The sequence below is a fragment of the Pangasianodon hypophthalmus genome, chromosome 15 (genome assembly GCF_027358585.1).
Source record: "Pangasianodon hypophthalmus isolate fPanHyp1 chromosome 15, fPanHyp1.pri, whole genome shotgun sequence".
NCBI classification, from domain to species: domain Eukaryota; kingdom Metazoa; phylum Chordata; class Actinopteri; order Siluriformes; family Pangasiidae; genus Pangasianodon; species Pangasianodon hypophthalmus.
The window spans coordinates 3,863,735-3,881,895 of NC_069724.1; the positions used below are offsets into that span (position 1 = coordinate 3,863,735).

Below are 18,161 nucleotides of genomic sequence, written 5' to 3' on the forward strand. Positions count from 1 at the left end.
ACTCAGCCACGAAGTGGTAGGCCACGTAAAATCACAGATCGGGGTCAGTGCATGCTGAGGCGCACAGTGCGCAGAAGTCGCCAGCTTTCTGCAGAGTCAATAGCTACAGACCTCCAAACTTCGTGTGGCCTTCAGATTAGCTCAAGAACAGTGCGTAGAGAGCTTCATGGAATGGGTTTCCATGGCTGAGCAGCTGCATCCAAGCCTTACATCACCAAGTACAATGCAAAGCATCGGACACAGTGGTGTAAAGCATGTCGCCACTGGACTCTAGAGTCTGAGTCTCTAGACCCTGAGTCTCTAGACTCTGGACCCTGTTTTTCAGGGGTTGGGCTTGGCCCCTTAGTTCCAGTGAAAGGAACTCTTAATGCTTCAGCATACCAAGACATTTTGGACAATTTCATGCTCCCAACATTGTGGGAACAGTTTGGGGATGGCCCCTTCCTGTTCCAACATGACTGCGCACCAGGGCACAAAGCAAGCTCCATAAAGACATGGATGAGCGAGTTTGGTGTGGAGGAACTTGCCTGGCCTGCACAGAGACCTGACCTGAACCTGATAGAACACCTTTGGGATGAATTAGAGCGGAGACTGAGAGCCAGGCCTTCTCGACCAACATCAGTGCCTGACCTCACAAATGCGCTTCTAGAAGAATGGTCAAAAATTCCCATAAACACACTCCTAAACCTTGTGGAAAGCCTTCCCAGAAGAGTTGAAGCTGTTATAGCTGCAAAAGGTGGGCCAACTCCATATTAAACCCTACGGATTAAGAATGGGATGTCATTAAAGTTCATGTGCATGTAAAGGCAGACGTCCCAAAACTTTTGGCAATATAGTGTATATATAAATGCTGGTCAGACTGTGTTAGCCTTTTGTTCAGGTCTCTATCTGAGGATAAAAAAAGATTTAGGCTATTAAAGTGAGATGTGATTCTCAGTCATCAGCTCTAAGCAGTGATCTTCACCTCACTAATCTTATATTTTTATGTATTTTTATACATGTATTTTTATGTATAAGATATGTGCACTGGAAATATGCTAACATTTACATAATGTTTTGTGTGACTAGAAAATACAGCTTTACGTTTATAGTTCTTCCGAAAGTAACAAGTTCTTATTTATTTTATTTTGAATTTTATTTTATTTTTAACCTTGTAGGTTAGTTTGTTGTTTTTTTCTTGATCAGTTTTGTCCTTCAATATATCTGTCTACTGATTCCAACACAAAGTCATGCTGAAGGTCTGTGACTCAGCCAAGCTGAGGCTGTAACGATGAATGTGTTGTTATTATTGAAGGAACATATTTTGTACAATCATGAGTTGAGAAATGATTGTGTGATTTGAAGTATACGCATCACTTCTCTACATATTTACCTGTAAAATATTCCATAGATCTGCTTATGAATTCTGGACAGACCCACACGCCCCTGAACCTCATCCTGAGGATCATGAATGTGCAATCAATCACTCATAATAACACTTATGAACCCATTCAGTTCAGATTTCATTTCATGATTCTTGTTTGTTTTTTTTTTTGGTTTTATAATTCTGATAAGATTTACTGTGCTTGAAATTTGATGATCTGTATCACCAAAAAAAGTCTGTTTTTTTGTAATATGTGTTTTAAGGTTTTAAGAAAAACACAGCACGCTCCAGGAGTGTCGGCTGCTTGCTTTTTCATTTAAAATGAAAACGTTTAATAGATTTTTAACAGATTTAATTCAAATCTCTGCACTCACAACTAACAAACACATATTTACACTGATGTCACTCCACCCCCAAACACTAGGTGGCGAGATTTTTTTTTTCAGTTCAGCTGTAAAAGCTGGCTGAATCCCAAATAACCACCTACTGGATGTTTAGTGCACTATCTAGGGTGTATACGCTATTATTTCACACCCTATATAGTGCACTAATAGTCCAGCAGTGAGTTATTTGGGATTCAGCCAGTGTTACCGCTGAGTTGAGGAAGCATCCCAAACAACCACCTAGAGAATATTTAGTGCACTATCTAGGGTGTGAAGTAATGGCTGATAAACCCTAGATAGTGCAACTATATAGGGAGGAAAGTGAGATTTGGGTTTCGGCAAGTGAGCGACGAGCAAAAGACTGCCAGAAGCGGGGGGTGTTTTTTCAGCTCGCTGTAATCTAAAATGGCGACTTCCTTAGGCTCTAACACGTACAACAGACAGAATTGGGAGGACTCTGTAAGTATAATACTAGACATTTTCTATTATAAATTTTGAGTTTATTATCACAGTTTTAGTGATACATTTTTTTAAATCATAAAACTGCGTGGATAATCGTCTAGGGCTGTTTCTCAGCTAGTAAGCTCTTGCTCTTGGCCTCCTGCGCTAGCAAGCTAACATGCTGCTAATGTAAGCTAGCTAGCTAGCTAATTAACTTAAAAAACTCATTAAACTTAATGAACTCTATGCATAATGTAATACTGTTAAAAACACACAATCTGTTTGTTTAAATTGAAATAATTTGTCTTTACGTTGTTTTATGTTGTGTAGATGTAAACGCTCACTAGCATGACAGCATTAGTGTTAGCTAGTATTAGCTGGCTAGCTAACACTTTAAATTATTAAATTTATTGAAAACAGAATCCATGTTTCTTTATTATTCCAAACTAAAAATTTTTTTTTTAATTTATTTTTTCTTAATTTCTATTTTTGAGCAATATTTTGGTATAAAATCTCTCACTTGCTGTATATTCAGTGGCATTTATGACCCCAAATAATTTTTGCTTCCATTTTAATTTTAACATTTTAATTCCAATGTCTTGTTTTTAATTTACAGTCCATGTATGCAGACACGATGCATCAAAATGTTCAATAAGAAAAAATAATAATAAGTTTTACTAATTACTATGGAAAGAGAAAAAAATTCTCAGCATGTTTAATTCATTCATTCATTAACATTTAGGTAGAAAATGCCAACATTCAGTACAAAACATCCACCACTAACTTCTAAATAGGTTGTTATTTTATGTAAACATAGAAAAAAATTAGCGTAAAAAACATTGTTTAAATGTCAAATCCACTTATTAACTGTTAGAGATTTAATCTTGAAAAAATCTGATCAAATGCACCTGTAAAACTGCAAAAGCCATAATAACGTGCTGTAGTAGGTTAGAAAGCTAAAACATACTACTGAAAAAAATGAACTAAAGTCATATTTATTTTACTGCACGAAGTGCCGCAGCTTAATTAAAATGTCATGTGGAAAAAAAATCCAATAAGTTTTAAGACTAAGTGAAGGGAAAAATATCAATTATAAACATCAAGAATGTTCCTAAATTATTTTTTATACAGTTTAAGACTGTTCTTGCATGATCTCCATGTGTGGACAGATGATTTCATAGATAAAAAAAATCTTCAGTGGAAACTAGGGAATAAAAAAAAATCGAACTATTAGTGGTACAATATAATCCCATTATCTGTATCTGTGTCTGTTTAGTGCTTCAAATATCCATAAAGAAATAGAGCAGTGTCGTCAGAGCCAGAAGAACCACTGAAAATTCCTCAGCCTCAGCTACATCTCTCCAGTTCATCATGACTCTCAACTACAGATGTTCTCTTAGTTGGTTCTACAGCGTATCCCAAAAGTCTCCATACTTAAGGGAAATGAACACTTTTTAGCAAAATGTAACTTTATTTACAGAACATCCTCTACATGATTGCCATTTCTTTATAAACACACACAATCGTCTCTCCCAACTTTGGCTCCCAGTTTGGCAACAGTGTGGTGTGTGACGCGCTTCCCGACATCGACAGCTTCCCGATCCAGCCATGAGAATGAGTTCAATGTTGGAAGACATTTTGCTAAAAAGCGTGAATTACTCCTACGTATGGAGACTTTTGGACACCCAGTATTTCCCAAACCAGACTAGTAGCCTAATTTATACCCCCTTGACCTTGACCCTGACCAGGCGGTTACTAAGACTGAATGAATCTACAATATAAATACATTGTGCAGCACCACATGTTTTTGTTAATGAATGTGAACTTTCTTTGTCCTGCGAGCTTCATATCTGACTGCTCACTTGCACCCGGACGACAGTAAAAACCTCCCGCTTTGTCAATATCGAAATGCACCTCTGTTCTCATGTTTCGTCTTTATCAATCAGCCATCTTGAACTGAGACATATAGAGCAGTAACAAATCATGATAAGTGTTTGTTACATTGGAGTAATGGTCTGATGCAGTGGGTTGAAGATGATGATTTACATTTTAAATCTCATGACCATAAATCAAGGAATGTCGTGGAGTGCAGACTTTTTAAACACCTTAAAAAGTTTTATAGAAAGTTTAAGAATATAAATGAGAGAAAACCACAAAGTGGGTGTATCACTGTTTATCGGTAGCGTAATGTGGGGAAAAAGTTTTCCCTTGTTGCTCAGCTGTACATGAGGAAATTAACGCTGTGTTACCTTCATGGTACGGAGAGAAGTTTTGGGATTGAGGACAGAAGATGATAGGAAATGACAGGAAATGATACCACCTGAAACCCTAAAATAGTCTAAAATACAATGGGCCGTACTTCGAGCGCTGTATATTCAGTAGATAGAAATGTTTTGTGCGGTTACTTCTACTCTGTGCTCAGTCCATTCACTCTTTCCACGTCTAAACACTGAACTGAAGCCACTTCGTCTCTTGTCTTTTTTCAAACAGGACTTCCCTATTCTCTGTCAGACATGTTTGGGAGAGAATCCATACATCCGAATGGTGAGTATGTACATTATAACTTTGAGCTCAAAGTCGCAGTGCACATTCTCACAAGCTGACAGACTTCTAAACTCAGTTACGGATCATTTGAGTTGCCAGAAGAACATTCTTCATGTTTTATGTTTCTTATAGACATGTACAACATTTTCGTAAGCTTTCAAAGAGCCGAAAGCTAACGGATACATGCATCTATTCTCAGATTACGATTGTGAATCAGTTTGCCATATTTATTGCCATATGTTTCATGATGATGTATAAGTTGTGTTAATTTATACCACAACTTATTTAATGTAGCTGTAAAGAAGATATCATAGAGATTGAACTTCGCTAGAGACGAAAATGTCCTCAGTGTCCTACAGATTTGTCACACACAGGACATCCATTTAAACCGTTATTTTAATCCATTAGAGCCCTGTGAGATGGGCATAAAATGCAAGCCGTTATGCCTTGTAACATTAAGTTTTTCACATCCATAAGTCCATAAGCATGCAAATTCCGCACTTCCACTTTCGATGCGTTGGGAATTTTAAAGTTGTAATATATACTAGCTGCAAAGCAACGTATTTGTGTGGTAATGATATTTAGGGTTAATCAGAATAAACACAAATATGTGGTTTATTCGCTTTCCAGCACTACTGTCACGGACTTAAGAGAACGGTGATGTAAATTCAGCTGACTCAGTGTTGACTGTCCCTACCCTCTGTGTTTCACTGACACTTTCAGTGACAATTGGATATTAGTTTTTGTTTTTGTTTTTAATAAAAATGAAGTGCAGTGGCGCGTCAGTGATGCGGATGGAACCCATGCGACGGGAATAGGGTTGAAAGGTCGCGCTAATATTATGTCAGATGTCAGATGTCTGATGTGAATTCTCAGTTATAGTTCTCCAATATGAACATATCAGGTAGTAGAAATGAGAGAGTGTGTCGTATTTCACTATGAACTGTGTTATAGAGGATGAGTACCAAAAGCAGAAGACCTTGTGCTTGTTGAAATATCACAACCGAGCTGTAATGATTTAATGGAAAAATTGTGTGGAGGAAACATAGAGGATTAGCTGTTCCTCACTGACTGGTCTATTTCTTGTTTCTGGACAGACCAAAGAAAAGTATGGCAAAGAGTGCAAGGTAAGATAACAGACTGCGTTTTGTTACCTCGTCTTCGTTATTATTATTTGATGTAAAATATTTAACACAGCCTGTTTGGCTGGTTCTGGTTCTATCCCAGATCTGTGCCCGTCCCTTCACCGTGTTCCGCTGGTGTCCTGGCGTCAGGATGCGCTTTAAGAAGACGGAAGTGTGTCAGACCTGCAGTAAGATGAAAAACGTTTGTCAGACCTGCCTTCTGGATCTGGAGTACGGTACTGAACATCTCTCAGTTTAACCGATTCACGTCGACACAGTTGCTCACTGTCCACACACATTCATACTCACTTTTCTTCTTCTTCCCCCCCCCCCCCTCTTACCAACTCTATGTAGGTTTACCCATTCAGGTCAGAGACACAGGGCTGTCCGTTAAAGATGACATGCCGAGATCGGACGTGAACAAAGAGTACTACACCCAGAACATGGAGAGAGAGGTGATTATATGGGTTATCGCTGTTATCAATTAAATCAAGACAAATCTTGCCTATGCTGCATAGAATTAGAGGTACGATGAGGATTTTACTACTACTATTGTTGTATCTCTTATCAGTTCTGTACTTCATCCAAAGCTTCCAACATCTACAGTTCAGTTGTAGCATTTAGAATAAAAAAAAATCTCTAGTTACAATGATATGGATGAGACAGAATCAGGTCAAACATGAATACATTTTCGCCTGCTGCCTTGCTTCTAATTTATCTAATTATCTAAACTTTGTCTTGTGAATTCACAAGTCCTTGGTCTCCTTCTGGGCTGGGAAAAAATTAAAAAGTTTTTTTTTTTTCCTTTCTTTTTTTTCTTGTCTTTTCTTTCTTTCTTCTGGACACTGTGGCTTAGTGCACATTTATTTTTTCCCTGCCTGCTGTAGGGCCATATGATACCTATTTAATTGTTGTAAATTCCCTTAGTTTGGTTTCTTTTTCATTTTTAGTTTTCTGTATTTTTATATATATGTTGTACAATTCTTATTTTTACTTTTTTTTTTTTTTTTTCTTTTCTTTCTTCTTTGTTAAACAATATAAATAAGATAACTTGTAGCTAGATCTGTTGCAAAATATCTATCAAACTACAGACAGGCAATCCAAAAGGGAGGAATGTGGAGAGGAAAATAAATTAAGCTACGTTGTAGAGATGATCACAGAAAACCCAAAACCCTACATGACTTTGTTTTAATATAAACGTTTAAATATATAATTTAAGCTCAGTTCATCGGTCCAATGACTTAAACATATACAGTTACATAATCAAGAAAGGATGTTTTCATTGTTTATTAGTGGTGCGTCTGACTCCGCACACAGCCACAAGCTCCTCCACAAACTCACGTCTTGCATCTGATGACTTTGTTGTTTTCTCTGTTGTTATTTGGAGTGACGCACGCATAAAGCTTGGATTTCTCCTTGTTTTGGATTTGGCCATTGCGAAGTGTCTTTTTGTGCCTGTAGTATGTTGGCAAAACATGCAGAAAAGTTGTTGTACTGATTCATAATCAGTCTTTGGGATTCTGAATTTTGCAGTTAAGACTGTTTCTTTGGTTTTTGTGATATGAACATATGTGCAAAAGGAGCACGGCAGGCTTTGCGTGAATAGTGATTGCTCAAAGAATAACTAATGTAAACACATGCAGATGGTATGATGATAAATTCAGAACCTTTAATATGTTAAGAAATGTTTTAATAACCTCCCCCAGATGTATAAATTTGAAATCTGTTTTTATCTGTTTAATCATGGGGCCGTACTGCTTGGGCTTTCTTCTTCTTTTTCATCGGTACTGTTTGTTAATACCTTGTAAGAAAAATGTAATCAACGTTATTATTGCATTATTTATTGCTTCCACAGCAACAAAATGACACACAAATGTCACTATTGTACACGGCAGTCTTGGTGTGAGCAAGGTAGATGTGTCTGTTAGAGCAGTGGAGCTGCGAGCACTGCATTCAGAGACACATTTCTGGACATTTCCATTGTGCTCGGTCCACAGGTGTTTTGATAAATTGCCACCTCGCAAACAAATAAAACTTTTTTTGACATGTTTGACAGCAAGCATTCTTGTCATCCATTTAGACAAAAAGCAACCACATTTATCTTTGTTCTCTCTGCCATTCTTTGTGTCTTCTACGGTTCTGCTTGTACAGCTGTGGGCATTTTTGTAAATTCCACATTCACAAGCACAGATTTTAATCTATAACACTTAGCTTTTTTTTTTTTTTTTTTTTTTTTTTTTCTTTCTTCTGTTCTGTTTCTAGATTGCGAACTCTGATGGCACACGGCCAGTCGGTGCGCTGGGCAAAGCCCCCGGGGCCAGTGACATGCTATTGAAACTCGCTCGCACCACTCCCTACTACAAGAGGAACAGACCTCACATCTGCTCTTTCTGGGTGAAAGGAGAGTGCCGTAGGGGAGAGGAGTGCCCTTACAGGTGAGCTACAGCTTTTATTCGACTCATATTTAGGAAATCTCATCACAGCTGTGCTGATTGATGTGACATTTTTGGGTGTTGTGCTATACTATAGGCATGAGAAGCCCACTGATCCGGATGACCCGCTGGCTGATCAGAACATTAAGGACCGCTACTACGGCATTAACGACCCGGTGGCTAATAAGCTGTTGAAGCGAGCCTCCACCATGCCTAGGTTAGACCCACCTGAGGACAAGTCTATCACCACACTCTACATCGGAGGCCTAGCAGATACCATTACGGATTCAGAGCTCAGGTACGTAAGATGATGAATACATAATAATGGCATTAAAGTGTTCTCAACTTTCAGTAATATAACTATCCTGGCTACTGGATTTGGCTTATGTGACCTTTGGGCTGTAACTGGAACTCTGTTTTTTTATTTTTTATTATTATTATTATTTTTTTCCCCTCTCCCCCCAAGGAACCATTTCTACCAGTTTGGGGAGATCCGCACCATCACCGTAGTGCAGAGGCAGCAGTGCGCCTTCATCCAGTTTGCCACGCGTCAGGCTGCTGAGATGGCCGCGGAGAAATCCTTCAATAAGCTCATCGTTCACGGCCATCGCCTCAATGTCAAGTGGGGCAGGTAAGTCACGGAGCGAAATGAGTAACATTGAGCTGGGTTTTTCAAGCTTCATTCATGTGTCACAGAGCAGTGATGTAAAAGCCATGTCTAGTAGGAAAGTGTCTGGGAGCATGTGTGGTTGGTTCATGTTGATCTCAGTAAAATAAAGTTAATTTAAAATGCTCAGAGTTGTCTTTAAGAACAAGAACTTTGGGCAGTGTTTTGTTGAACCATGCCTATATAAATAATGTGTTGTGTTTTTTTTTTTTGTTGTTGTTTTTTTTTTAGGTCCCAGGCAGCACGAGGAAAAGATGGAGAAAAGGAAGGTGTGACTGAGAGTGGAATCAGATTGGAGCCTGTGCCAGGCCTTCCTGGAGGTACGTTTTGGAAAATTATTATTGGACATCCAGTTAATGATCTATTACTGTTATTAGGATGTCTATGCACTGGTAAATGATTTATTTTGGACATATTTACCAGTTTCTCGAGCCTTATACTAGCCATCTGGGTGGGGCCTTTGGAGAAATGTACTTGGAGGACATTGTTGTTGCCTAGACCAGGAGTTCTCAAGCTTAAAATTCTTTGATGCACACAAGTAAATCCAGTAATCAAGTACATCCAGTAAATAACTGCTAGCAAATGTTTGGGATCGTCGGGTTTATTCGGGTTCACATATTGCTCTCATGTAATATTTTCAGGGGTGTAAAGCCCATTTTACACCAGAAGCAACTTGTCACAGAGTGGTGCATTCATTCCTGTGCTTTGTTGCGCTGTTTCAGTAAATATAACGTGTAGATATCTGTGAATATTATCATATTCCTCATCATTGCATGGACTCACATAAATTGCTTATCCAGTGAGATGTTCTCTTTAGTGTTCTGTGGCTGTCAGAATGTTCACAAAGTCTGGATTTTTAACCAACATCAATACATATGATCTTACAGTAGGCTACAGACTGAAATATCGCTCATGTACTGTTTAGATTATGGCCACAGACTGCGAAATCAAGCGCACATTCTGTATTTTGTAGCGTTTCTAGACCCGATGATAATTGAAAAATAATTATTACATATTACATGAATCAAGTTTATATGCATAGAGCTATGTTATAAATACCGATTGGTATAAAACAATCCTGCGATGTCATCCGTGTCTCAGGGGTCGCAGGGTCAAGGTTGAGAATCTATGGCCTAGACAGTTATGGCATTGATATTATAATTACTGCTACTAATTTTTTGTTAAGCTAAATCCCCAACATGCTGCTAATTTCAGGATTATGTTGAAATTATTTGAACAAATTCTTGTCAGTGCATGTCTTGTTTGTGTGTAATGCAGTGTGAGTTTATTTCTGCCTTTTGTCACAGTGTTTGTGTTGTTTATATAGCCTGCTCTTGTTATTAACCTACGGCAAACTGTGGTGCGGTGTGTCTAGTCATATTTGTCTGAGCCTGCCAGTGAAATTTCGTGAATAAATTTCAAATTTCAACACTCTATAAGTGGAGTGTTTGAATTAGAACTGAGAGCTTATTTTCAAGCTTATTTTCAACAGCATTGCCTCCACCGCCCGTCTCCACCGATGACATCTCGGCCAACTATTTCAACTTAGCACCTAACACCGGTCCTGCAGTCATGAATTTAGGAATCCCCCCTCCCCCTGGAGTAGCCATGCCTCCACCTCCAGGTATGTCTTCCTCCCTCTTTGCAGTTTTCATGAATGAAAAAATGGGAGGATTTTTTTTTTTTTTTTGGACTGCACTCTCACACTCTCTGTTGTGCTCTGCAGGCTTTGGCCCTCCTATGTACCCCTCCATGGATCCTATGGCCCCTCCTATGCCACCTCCAATGGCCATGAGGCCTCCGGGCCAGGTACATTATCCTTCCCAGGATCCTCTGCGTATGGGTGCCCATGCGAGTCGCCACGGAGGCTCCTAGACTGGAAGGAAGCTACCCCACTATACTGATGTGTACAGGAGTGAAGAAGACTCTACCTTTTTGCCAATGCCCCCAATTTCTGGAGTCTTTTTATGAACCTTTTATGAACTTGGTGAACTTGTTGTAGTGTTCCTGCTATTATAGAAATAAATATCTAAACTAATTCTAGCCAGATTAAAGTGATAGGACATACCTCATTTGTAATGCTTTTATATTTGGAATGTGAGGTTTCAGAATGCAGACAGGATAGTGTTTTTGTTTCTTTTTTATTTGAAGAAAGGTGGAGGTTTTTCTTTTTACAGTCCTGTGTAACATGCAAAAGTAACTTGCAGTGACCAATAAATACCACATGAGGCCATTGCTGACCACTCTTGTAGTCCCTATTACCAACCAAAACAACAGTGAGCAGTATTGAGAATGGATTTGTCAAATAAAAGAGACAACACAAGACTTATCAAATCTGCATGTTTGTCTCGTTCCATTTTAATGTCTTCTCTTTTAATACTGATATCTGTAAATTTGAAGCTAGCCATAAACGTTGATTAGAAAATACTCGATGTCTTCTGGCTCAGTTTGCGGTTTATATGATGACTTTTCATGCATGTTGATGAAGTGTGCATGTCCAGGGATGCATGTACAGTGAGTGTCCAGGGATGTTTGAAATGCAGCTCTTCATCACTCCTGCTTTATAGTTCCAAGGTTTTGGCAGGGTGTTAAGCGCTCCAGCCTCTCGGTGTGCGGTTGAAGTTGGGCCGAGCACACATTCTCTCCCAGGTGAGGCTGGGCTCCGTGTAGGCCTGCATGAGTTCAAAGCCAGGCAGAGCTAGGGTCCGGGTACTACCTGTTGTCCCTCCAAATGGCATCGGGGCTCTGTGAGAACAATGTGTTCTTATCAGGATTTATTTCTGTCTCTTGTCTGGGAAGTCTTTCTTACATACAGAAATTTATGTCAAGTATCTGCCATACAGTCCCTGTGTAATTTACCATAGAAATGATAACATTAGAGTTAACACATTAATATAAACCTGTGACTTCAATTCTAGTAACTATTGTCAGAGCTGCTGTTAGTAAAAAATGAATTAACACCTTCTGACCAATCACACTCAAGCAGTCAACTGCACTGTGGTATAATGACCTTTAACCTCTTTATGTAGAAGAAATCAATTGTTCATTTAAATGCAGGTATTTAGTGACCTTTTTCTGGTGATTATTTTGACATTCCATTAAATTTTGAAATCAGTATGCACCCTGCGTTTATTAAAAAAAAAAAAAAAAAGTTCATATGTTCAAGTCTTTCTGATATAATTGCTATGGTTCATGCTTGCAGCTGGTGGCAGCACACTACAGGAAAGCGACTGACTTCTGATTGGTATCTTTTCCTGTTCAATCCTGACTGCATCCATGTCTTTTCCCCCGTTTTCTTTAAAGCTGCTGGAACAAGTTCTGCAAATTCTATCAATCAAAGTGCATTTTGGCTGGTAGGTAGATTATACGTATCCCATCCAATCATTCTGCTCTGTATTTCATCAGGTATTTCTGTAATATCCACTAAAAGGTGAAAAAAAAAATACCTTTGTTATCTTTGAAACTTTACTTCCTATGTTTATACAGTCCATTGTAGGTTATTTATTGTAGGCTATCTGTCTGAGTAACCCTGACAAAATGGCGGATCACCCATAAGATCATGACAACCCCTATTACGGAAGTATTAAAAGAGTAACACTTGAGAGTAAGAGTACTAAGTGAAAGAGCAAAACTTCTCTCCTTTAACAACTGCTCATCTTGTGTCCAGAAGCACTAAGTTTAGGCGGTTAGCTCACCAACACCTTGTGCTTTATTGTGATCTCACACCATTTATATAAGTCTCACTCAGTCAAGCACATGGTGCTGTGGCCTGTGTTCACTGTGTGAGATCAAAACTCAGCAGAAAGCCAATGCTAGTAAGCTAGCTGCTAACGTTAGTCGGTTAACTAAAACACAAAGCCAAGTGAAGGAAAAGGCTTCTCTGTTATGATGCCTGCAGCTCTGGGTTAAGTCGTACCGGACTGTACTAAATTCAGGCAAGCAGCTCTGACTGTGAATTAATATGAATTACTATTCCAGGATTGCCAGGGTGACTCAGGATCAAACTGTTTTCGAGAATACAATCTCCCCTGACTCAGTAATGTTTTTGTTTTCATTTTTCACCAAAAAATTTCTCAACATTGTAGCTTTAATGCTAGCCATTCCTTCTTAGATGAGCTTCTCTGAGCAACAGAATTAATGCACACACGGCATGGAAGAATGATTTCATAAAAAGACCAGGGACCCTAAAAATGATATATAATATTTAACATTGTTGAACACTAACCTGTTGAAGCATCTGTAGTTCGCAGGGGTGAGTTTTTGAGGAGGTTCGGGCAGGCGGGAGCTAATGGCAGGCAGCAAGCTTTCATTGTCGCTCTGTTCTTCCCATGGTGAGCAGTAGGACTTGGGGATTACAGTAACATTGAACTTCTCAGGAGGAATTTCTTTCAGGGGTCCAGAATATCCTGAGGCAGTAAGATTGTGTGAGTCTCATTATTACTTCATGTTTTTTTTTTTTTTTTTTTTTTGCAAAGACATATTCGTGCACAGACGGAAATTTGGTGCAGTCACCTGGTGCAAGAACGCTTGGACTTCCTTTTTTGGCTATGGTGTGATGGAGTGTGGCCAGCAGGTTGTTTCTCTCTGGTGGGCTGACCTTTGTGCTGCTGTGAGCTCTATTTGTCAGCCTTCCTGTAGCCTGATGACATAGTGTCTCACTTTGCTAAAGAAGATAGAATTCACCATCACATATATCCTTCAATTTATTCAGCTGTCTCCAATCATGAGCATGATGCAACCAGTGAAATCTCACCTCCATGGCCTGCATTTGCTATTCAAATTCAAATCTATGTACAACGAAGGCAGTGAGGAACCATATAATTTAACTAAATGCATGCGTTTTCACTGTTTGTATTATAAAAGTGTGTAATAATGATATAGTACAGCACTATGGTGTTGGCTTACATTGTCAGCTTGCTTTTCAGGACCTTCTAGCGTGAACTTCTCCACTCTCTTTTGTCTCTCTTGGAACATTCTGGACCCCCTGTTTGAGAGCAGGTTCAACTCCTCCATCATTACATCCTGAGGGACGCTGATCTTCTTTCCCAGGTCCAGAGACACTGTCACGCACACACACATGCATAATTGATGACTACATTGTGATTGCACTGTAAGCATTCATATATAATTATATGGGTGCACTCTTTCTATATTAAACTTGCAAAAGTTGAACAAAGACAGCCCTTTTTTTCAGTCACATCCCCAAACTGCAAACCAGGATGACTGAATACTAATGCAAGATTCTGAGCTTTTTTGATTTGACATATCGTAATTGACTGGCAGTTTTAGAGAGCTCCTTGTCTGATTGGTTGGAGGTCGGTGGGCCACATCATTTGTTTTTCTCCCATTTTCAGAGCCCGTGGCAGCCACAGAGATGGAGTTTTAATTTTGACCATACACTTGATTGACAGATGCAGGATTGTGAGGAGAATGTCACCAAATATAACAGAAAGTATGACTTAAAAATCGTTGCCCCTGCCTTTAATGTTGAGCGTCTCTAAATATTCAGTATATAACCCAGTAGCTGTAATCTACAGTGAGGGGAAATACATATATGGATGCTATTGTTTTTCTTATTTAATGTACTTCCAGTGCATACAGTATGTCCACTTCAGATTTAGACACATAAGGTCTTATGATGTTGTACTTATAAATATGCATACATATACACACAAGCTATTTCAAGACATTTTTACTCATTTTAAGCTTTATATTTTCTTATTCTAGTGGCAGATAATTTTGCTCATTTTAAGCATTTATTTCCAGAAAGAAGCAAAATTATCTGCCAATAGAATAAGAAAATGAGCAAAAATGTCTCAAAATAGCTTTAATAATCTTATATTTGGTTTATGGTAACACCGTATGTGTGCGTATGTGTGTATATATATATATATATATATATATATATATATATATATATATATATATATATATATATATATACACTATTCTTATAATAGGAACTACGAGATAAATTTGACTATATTCAAGATATTTTCACTCTCTAAGATATCATTTTTTCACAGTGTGAGCTAGCCGATTAATGAATCTAACAAGCTACTGAAACCCCAACAGCATTTGGCTAAGTTAGCTAGCCAACTAATGTTATCTTTCATCAGCGTCAATTCAGGATAGCTCCCTTTGTTATTTAATTTAAAAATAGAATATAAATTAAACATTTAAGGATTAGTTGTGTCAGTTATCGACATATAAAAACATAATTTGTAAAGTAATTACTCGAGCAGTTTTTCACCAGATGGCATTTACTCCTGAGTAAATTTCTTGATCACGACTTCTAGTAAATTATTACTACAGTTGCACTTTAACATTATTATTTTTACGAGTCAGTGTATTGTGAACTCTTTCCACCACTGCTTATATATGCATGGTATGGTGTATGCAAAGTTACATTAGCTTGCACAGTAGACAGTATATTTATATACAATGCTGTTTTTATGTCTTTATAACTGATGCTCTTTTTGGACCCTTCTTGACAAAGAACACTACATGAGATGTGAAGGCTTGAAAGGAAATCCACCCACATGTAGAAAAAGCAGTAGAAATATAAGAGCATATTATTTTTCTGAGCTAAGGTGTCTAGAGGTTTTGCTCAATACACATGCTTGTTTTCTTAACAAGGGCTTTACAAATGTCAGTCCCTTCATACGTACGAGCTGTGTGAAGCTAATGAGGGTCAGGGAGGCATAAATCATTTTTGGCCTTGTGTTCCTGCGTTTATTGTCAGCTTTCTTGATTATGTGGCGTCACATCCCTATCAGCAAGGCAGAGATTTTATTGTCCATCCTTCCTGAGGCAGACTTTGAATTATTCTGTTCTAATATTGGACACTGCCGCTGTTATCTCCCTGCAAATTGGCCACAAAGCATTTGTCCTCTTTCACAGTCTGTTACTTGGTTTGAATTGCACAGGAAGCTTAAAATTTTCTGAGAAGAACACCATAAATAAACTGGATATTTACTGTTTTATCTGTGCTTGTATATAGTCCTAGATATTTCAGGTTACTGTAATGTTTATTATAACTTAAAAGCTTATCACTAACGGATAAATACTCCTGAGTGTATACTTATGGTTATAATGTGGAGTAAGTCACCATAAATCACTTACTCTCAAGTCAGTTATCGTTGAAATCATGGGAACTACTGATTTGACTGAGCAATCGAATCACTGAATCATTAAAATAGACACTGAGGTCTGAATGAGTTCCGATAAACTGAGCAACTGATTCACTGAATCATTCAGTTTGACATTGGAGTTTGCATAAATTCTGATGAGCTGAGCAATCGAATCACTGAATCATTAAATTTGTACATTTGACACTGGGGTCTGAATGAATTCTGATGAGCTGAGCAACTGATTCACAGAATCATTAAATTTGACACTGGAGTCCAGATGAATTCCGAGGAACTGAGCAATCGAATCACTGAATCATTAAATTTGACACTGGCATCCGGATGAATTCCGATAAACTGAGCAACTGAATCACTGAATCATTAAATTTGACACTGGGGTCTGAAGGAATTCTGATAAATTGAGCAACTGAATCATTAAATCAGACACTGAGGTCTGGGTGAATTCCAAGCCTGCTCTAGACATCAGTGCATGTTTCTGAGTGTTCTTATCTCTCCCAGTTGGTCGTGCGTGACGAAGACGAAAGCTTTTAGACCCATGCTGTGATATTGCATTACAGACAGTCATCCTGCTTCAGCCGTCAACTCCCACAAGACTGAACGCTTTGAATAATAAATGTTTTAATATATTTTTACTGTGAGGAATTAAACCAGAATTAAACCAGATTTTATAAACAGGTTTCTGGTTAATCACAATGGTTTTCATTCGTGACTGGAAAGACTACTGCTAATGTTTTGCAATCATTATGTGTTGCACCGAGTACGTCTTACCTCCTTGTGCCTCTAAGCACAGTGCCCCAGACTGTTGTTGTCTCTCTTTAGCAAGGTTGATAGGCATGATGATCTGAACCGTCTAGATACAAAGCACAGCTTAATGTTTGTTCTCTCACTACATGAATCTCTTGAATTCATGACACATGCAAACATTTATAGAACCTCTTCTAAAGGATATATGAGGTGTACATGCTGTACCAAGCTCTCACAGGCTTACCAGTTTATGAAGAAATATCTTTTCCTATATACACGATGGACTGAATCAATCTGACACTAAGTCTTAAGTAGCAAACTCTTATATTTGCCAGGGATAGAAATGGACCCTGAAGTTTCTCCCTGGTTAGATCATGGGCTTATTATAGAGAAGAGCGAGTGAGAGCTAATGGACTAGGATTAGCATGACTGTTTTTCTGTATCCCCACTAATAAAAACATGATCCTTAGACACGCTCACAGATGGTCCAGTAAATTTGAGATGCAGCTCTGTACTCTGAGTACTCTGAGGTCATAATCACACCTGAGGAGGGTCCCTGTGGAAATAAATGCAAGAAGCCCAAAATCCTAGAAACCAACCCCTTTTATCCTGCCCTCTCTAACTTTTGTGTGTTTTACAAAGGTTTTGATAATGTCATCATTTATGTGAGAAGAAGAAAGAAAGAAAACTTAAGCTCTACTGGCTATTTTTTTCATCTTTGATGCTTTCCTTATTTCTCCCTCATAAGTTTTGACAAAAGAGCATAGTTTCCATAATAACAGCAAATCTTGTTCAATTTAAATGAGAAGTAAAACTGGACCTGTTAGCTGCTAGTTAGCTACCTAGCATCCTAGTTTAAATGGATACCCCATTTAGATGCCAGTTGCTACTTAAATAAAAAATTATAAGTACAAATTATAACCATGTTTCCATATAATGAGTCAGAATCTCGGTACACACTTCACCTAAACTCTAACAGCTAACAGGTGAGCTAATGTTAGCTAGCTAACCTAGTATAGCTACTGTATACTCTAATATACTTTGCTAGCAAAATTAGCTACATAGCTTCTTGGAAAAGCTACGGAAATGACTTCAATAAACATATTTTATTAGATTATTTGCTTAATATATTTGACTCAACTTTAAAATTCTGTGTTTGATGTGTATATTTGGCAATAAAAGAGCAAAAACAGCAGTAGCTATAACTGTAAAACTGCAGCAGCGGTTTTATACTAATATACTGTTACCAAGAATGTCGTTCTGTAAAAATAGATTTGTACTATTTAAAAATACACTACAACATGCTGTTACT

At 38.2% G+C, this 18,161-nt stretch overlaps 2 protein-coding genes across 3 annotated transcripts; one reads left to right on the forward strand and one right to left on the reverse strand.

The window, feature by feature from the left end:
- The first annotated feature begins 1,965 nt into the window (after positions 1 to 1,965).
- rbm22 (RNA binding motif protein 22) lies at positions 1,966 to 11,288 on the forward strand. Its single transcript, XM_034311492.2, has 11 exons — positions 1,966 to 2,205; positions 4,678 to 4,731; positions 5,829 to 5,858; positions 5,959 to 6,091; positions 6,210 to 6,310; positions 8,118 to 8,290; positions 8,385 to 8,585; positions 8,754 to 8,918; positions 9,186 to 9,274; positions 10,447 to 10,578; positions 10,681 to 11,288. Exons 1-11 carry the CDS (start codon positions 2,152 to 2,154, stop codon positions 10,827 to 10,829), a joined length of 1,281 nt encoding a protein of 426 aa, XP_034167383.1. The 5' UTR covers positions 1,966 to 2,151; the 3' UTR covers positions 10,830 to 11,288.
- LOC113541735 (myozenin-2) lies at positions 11,077 to 17,242 on the reverse strand. 2 transcript variants are annotated; one of them, XM_026938884.3, is made up of 6 exons: positions 17,094 to 17,240; positions 16,874 to 16,955; positions 13,860 to 14,014; positions 13,467 to 13,617; positions 13,180 to 13,360; positions 11,077 to 11,699 (listed from the first exon to the last, which is right to left on the reverse strand). In XM_026938884.3, exons 2-6 carry the CDS (start codon positions 16,938 to 16,940, stop codon positions 11,543 to 11,545), a joined length of 711 nt encoding a protein of 236 aa, XP_026794685.1. In that variant the 5' UTR covers positions 16,941 to 16,955; positions 17,094 to 17,240; the 3' UTR covers positions 11,077 to 11,542. The 2 variants fall into 2 exon arrangements, with proteins under 2 accessions (XP_026794685.1, XP_053096190.1); XM_053240215.1 differs by lacking the exon at positions 11,077 to 11,699 and adding an exon at positions 12,223 to 12,377 and having other exon boundaries at positions 17,094 to 17,242.
- Positions 17,243 to 18,161: the final 919 nt, after the last annotated feature.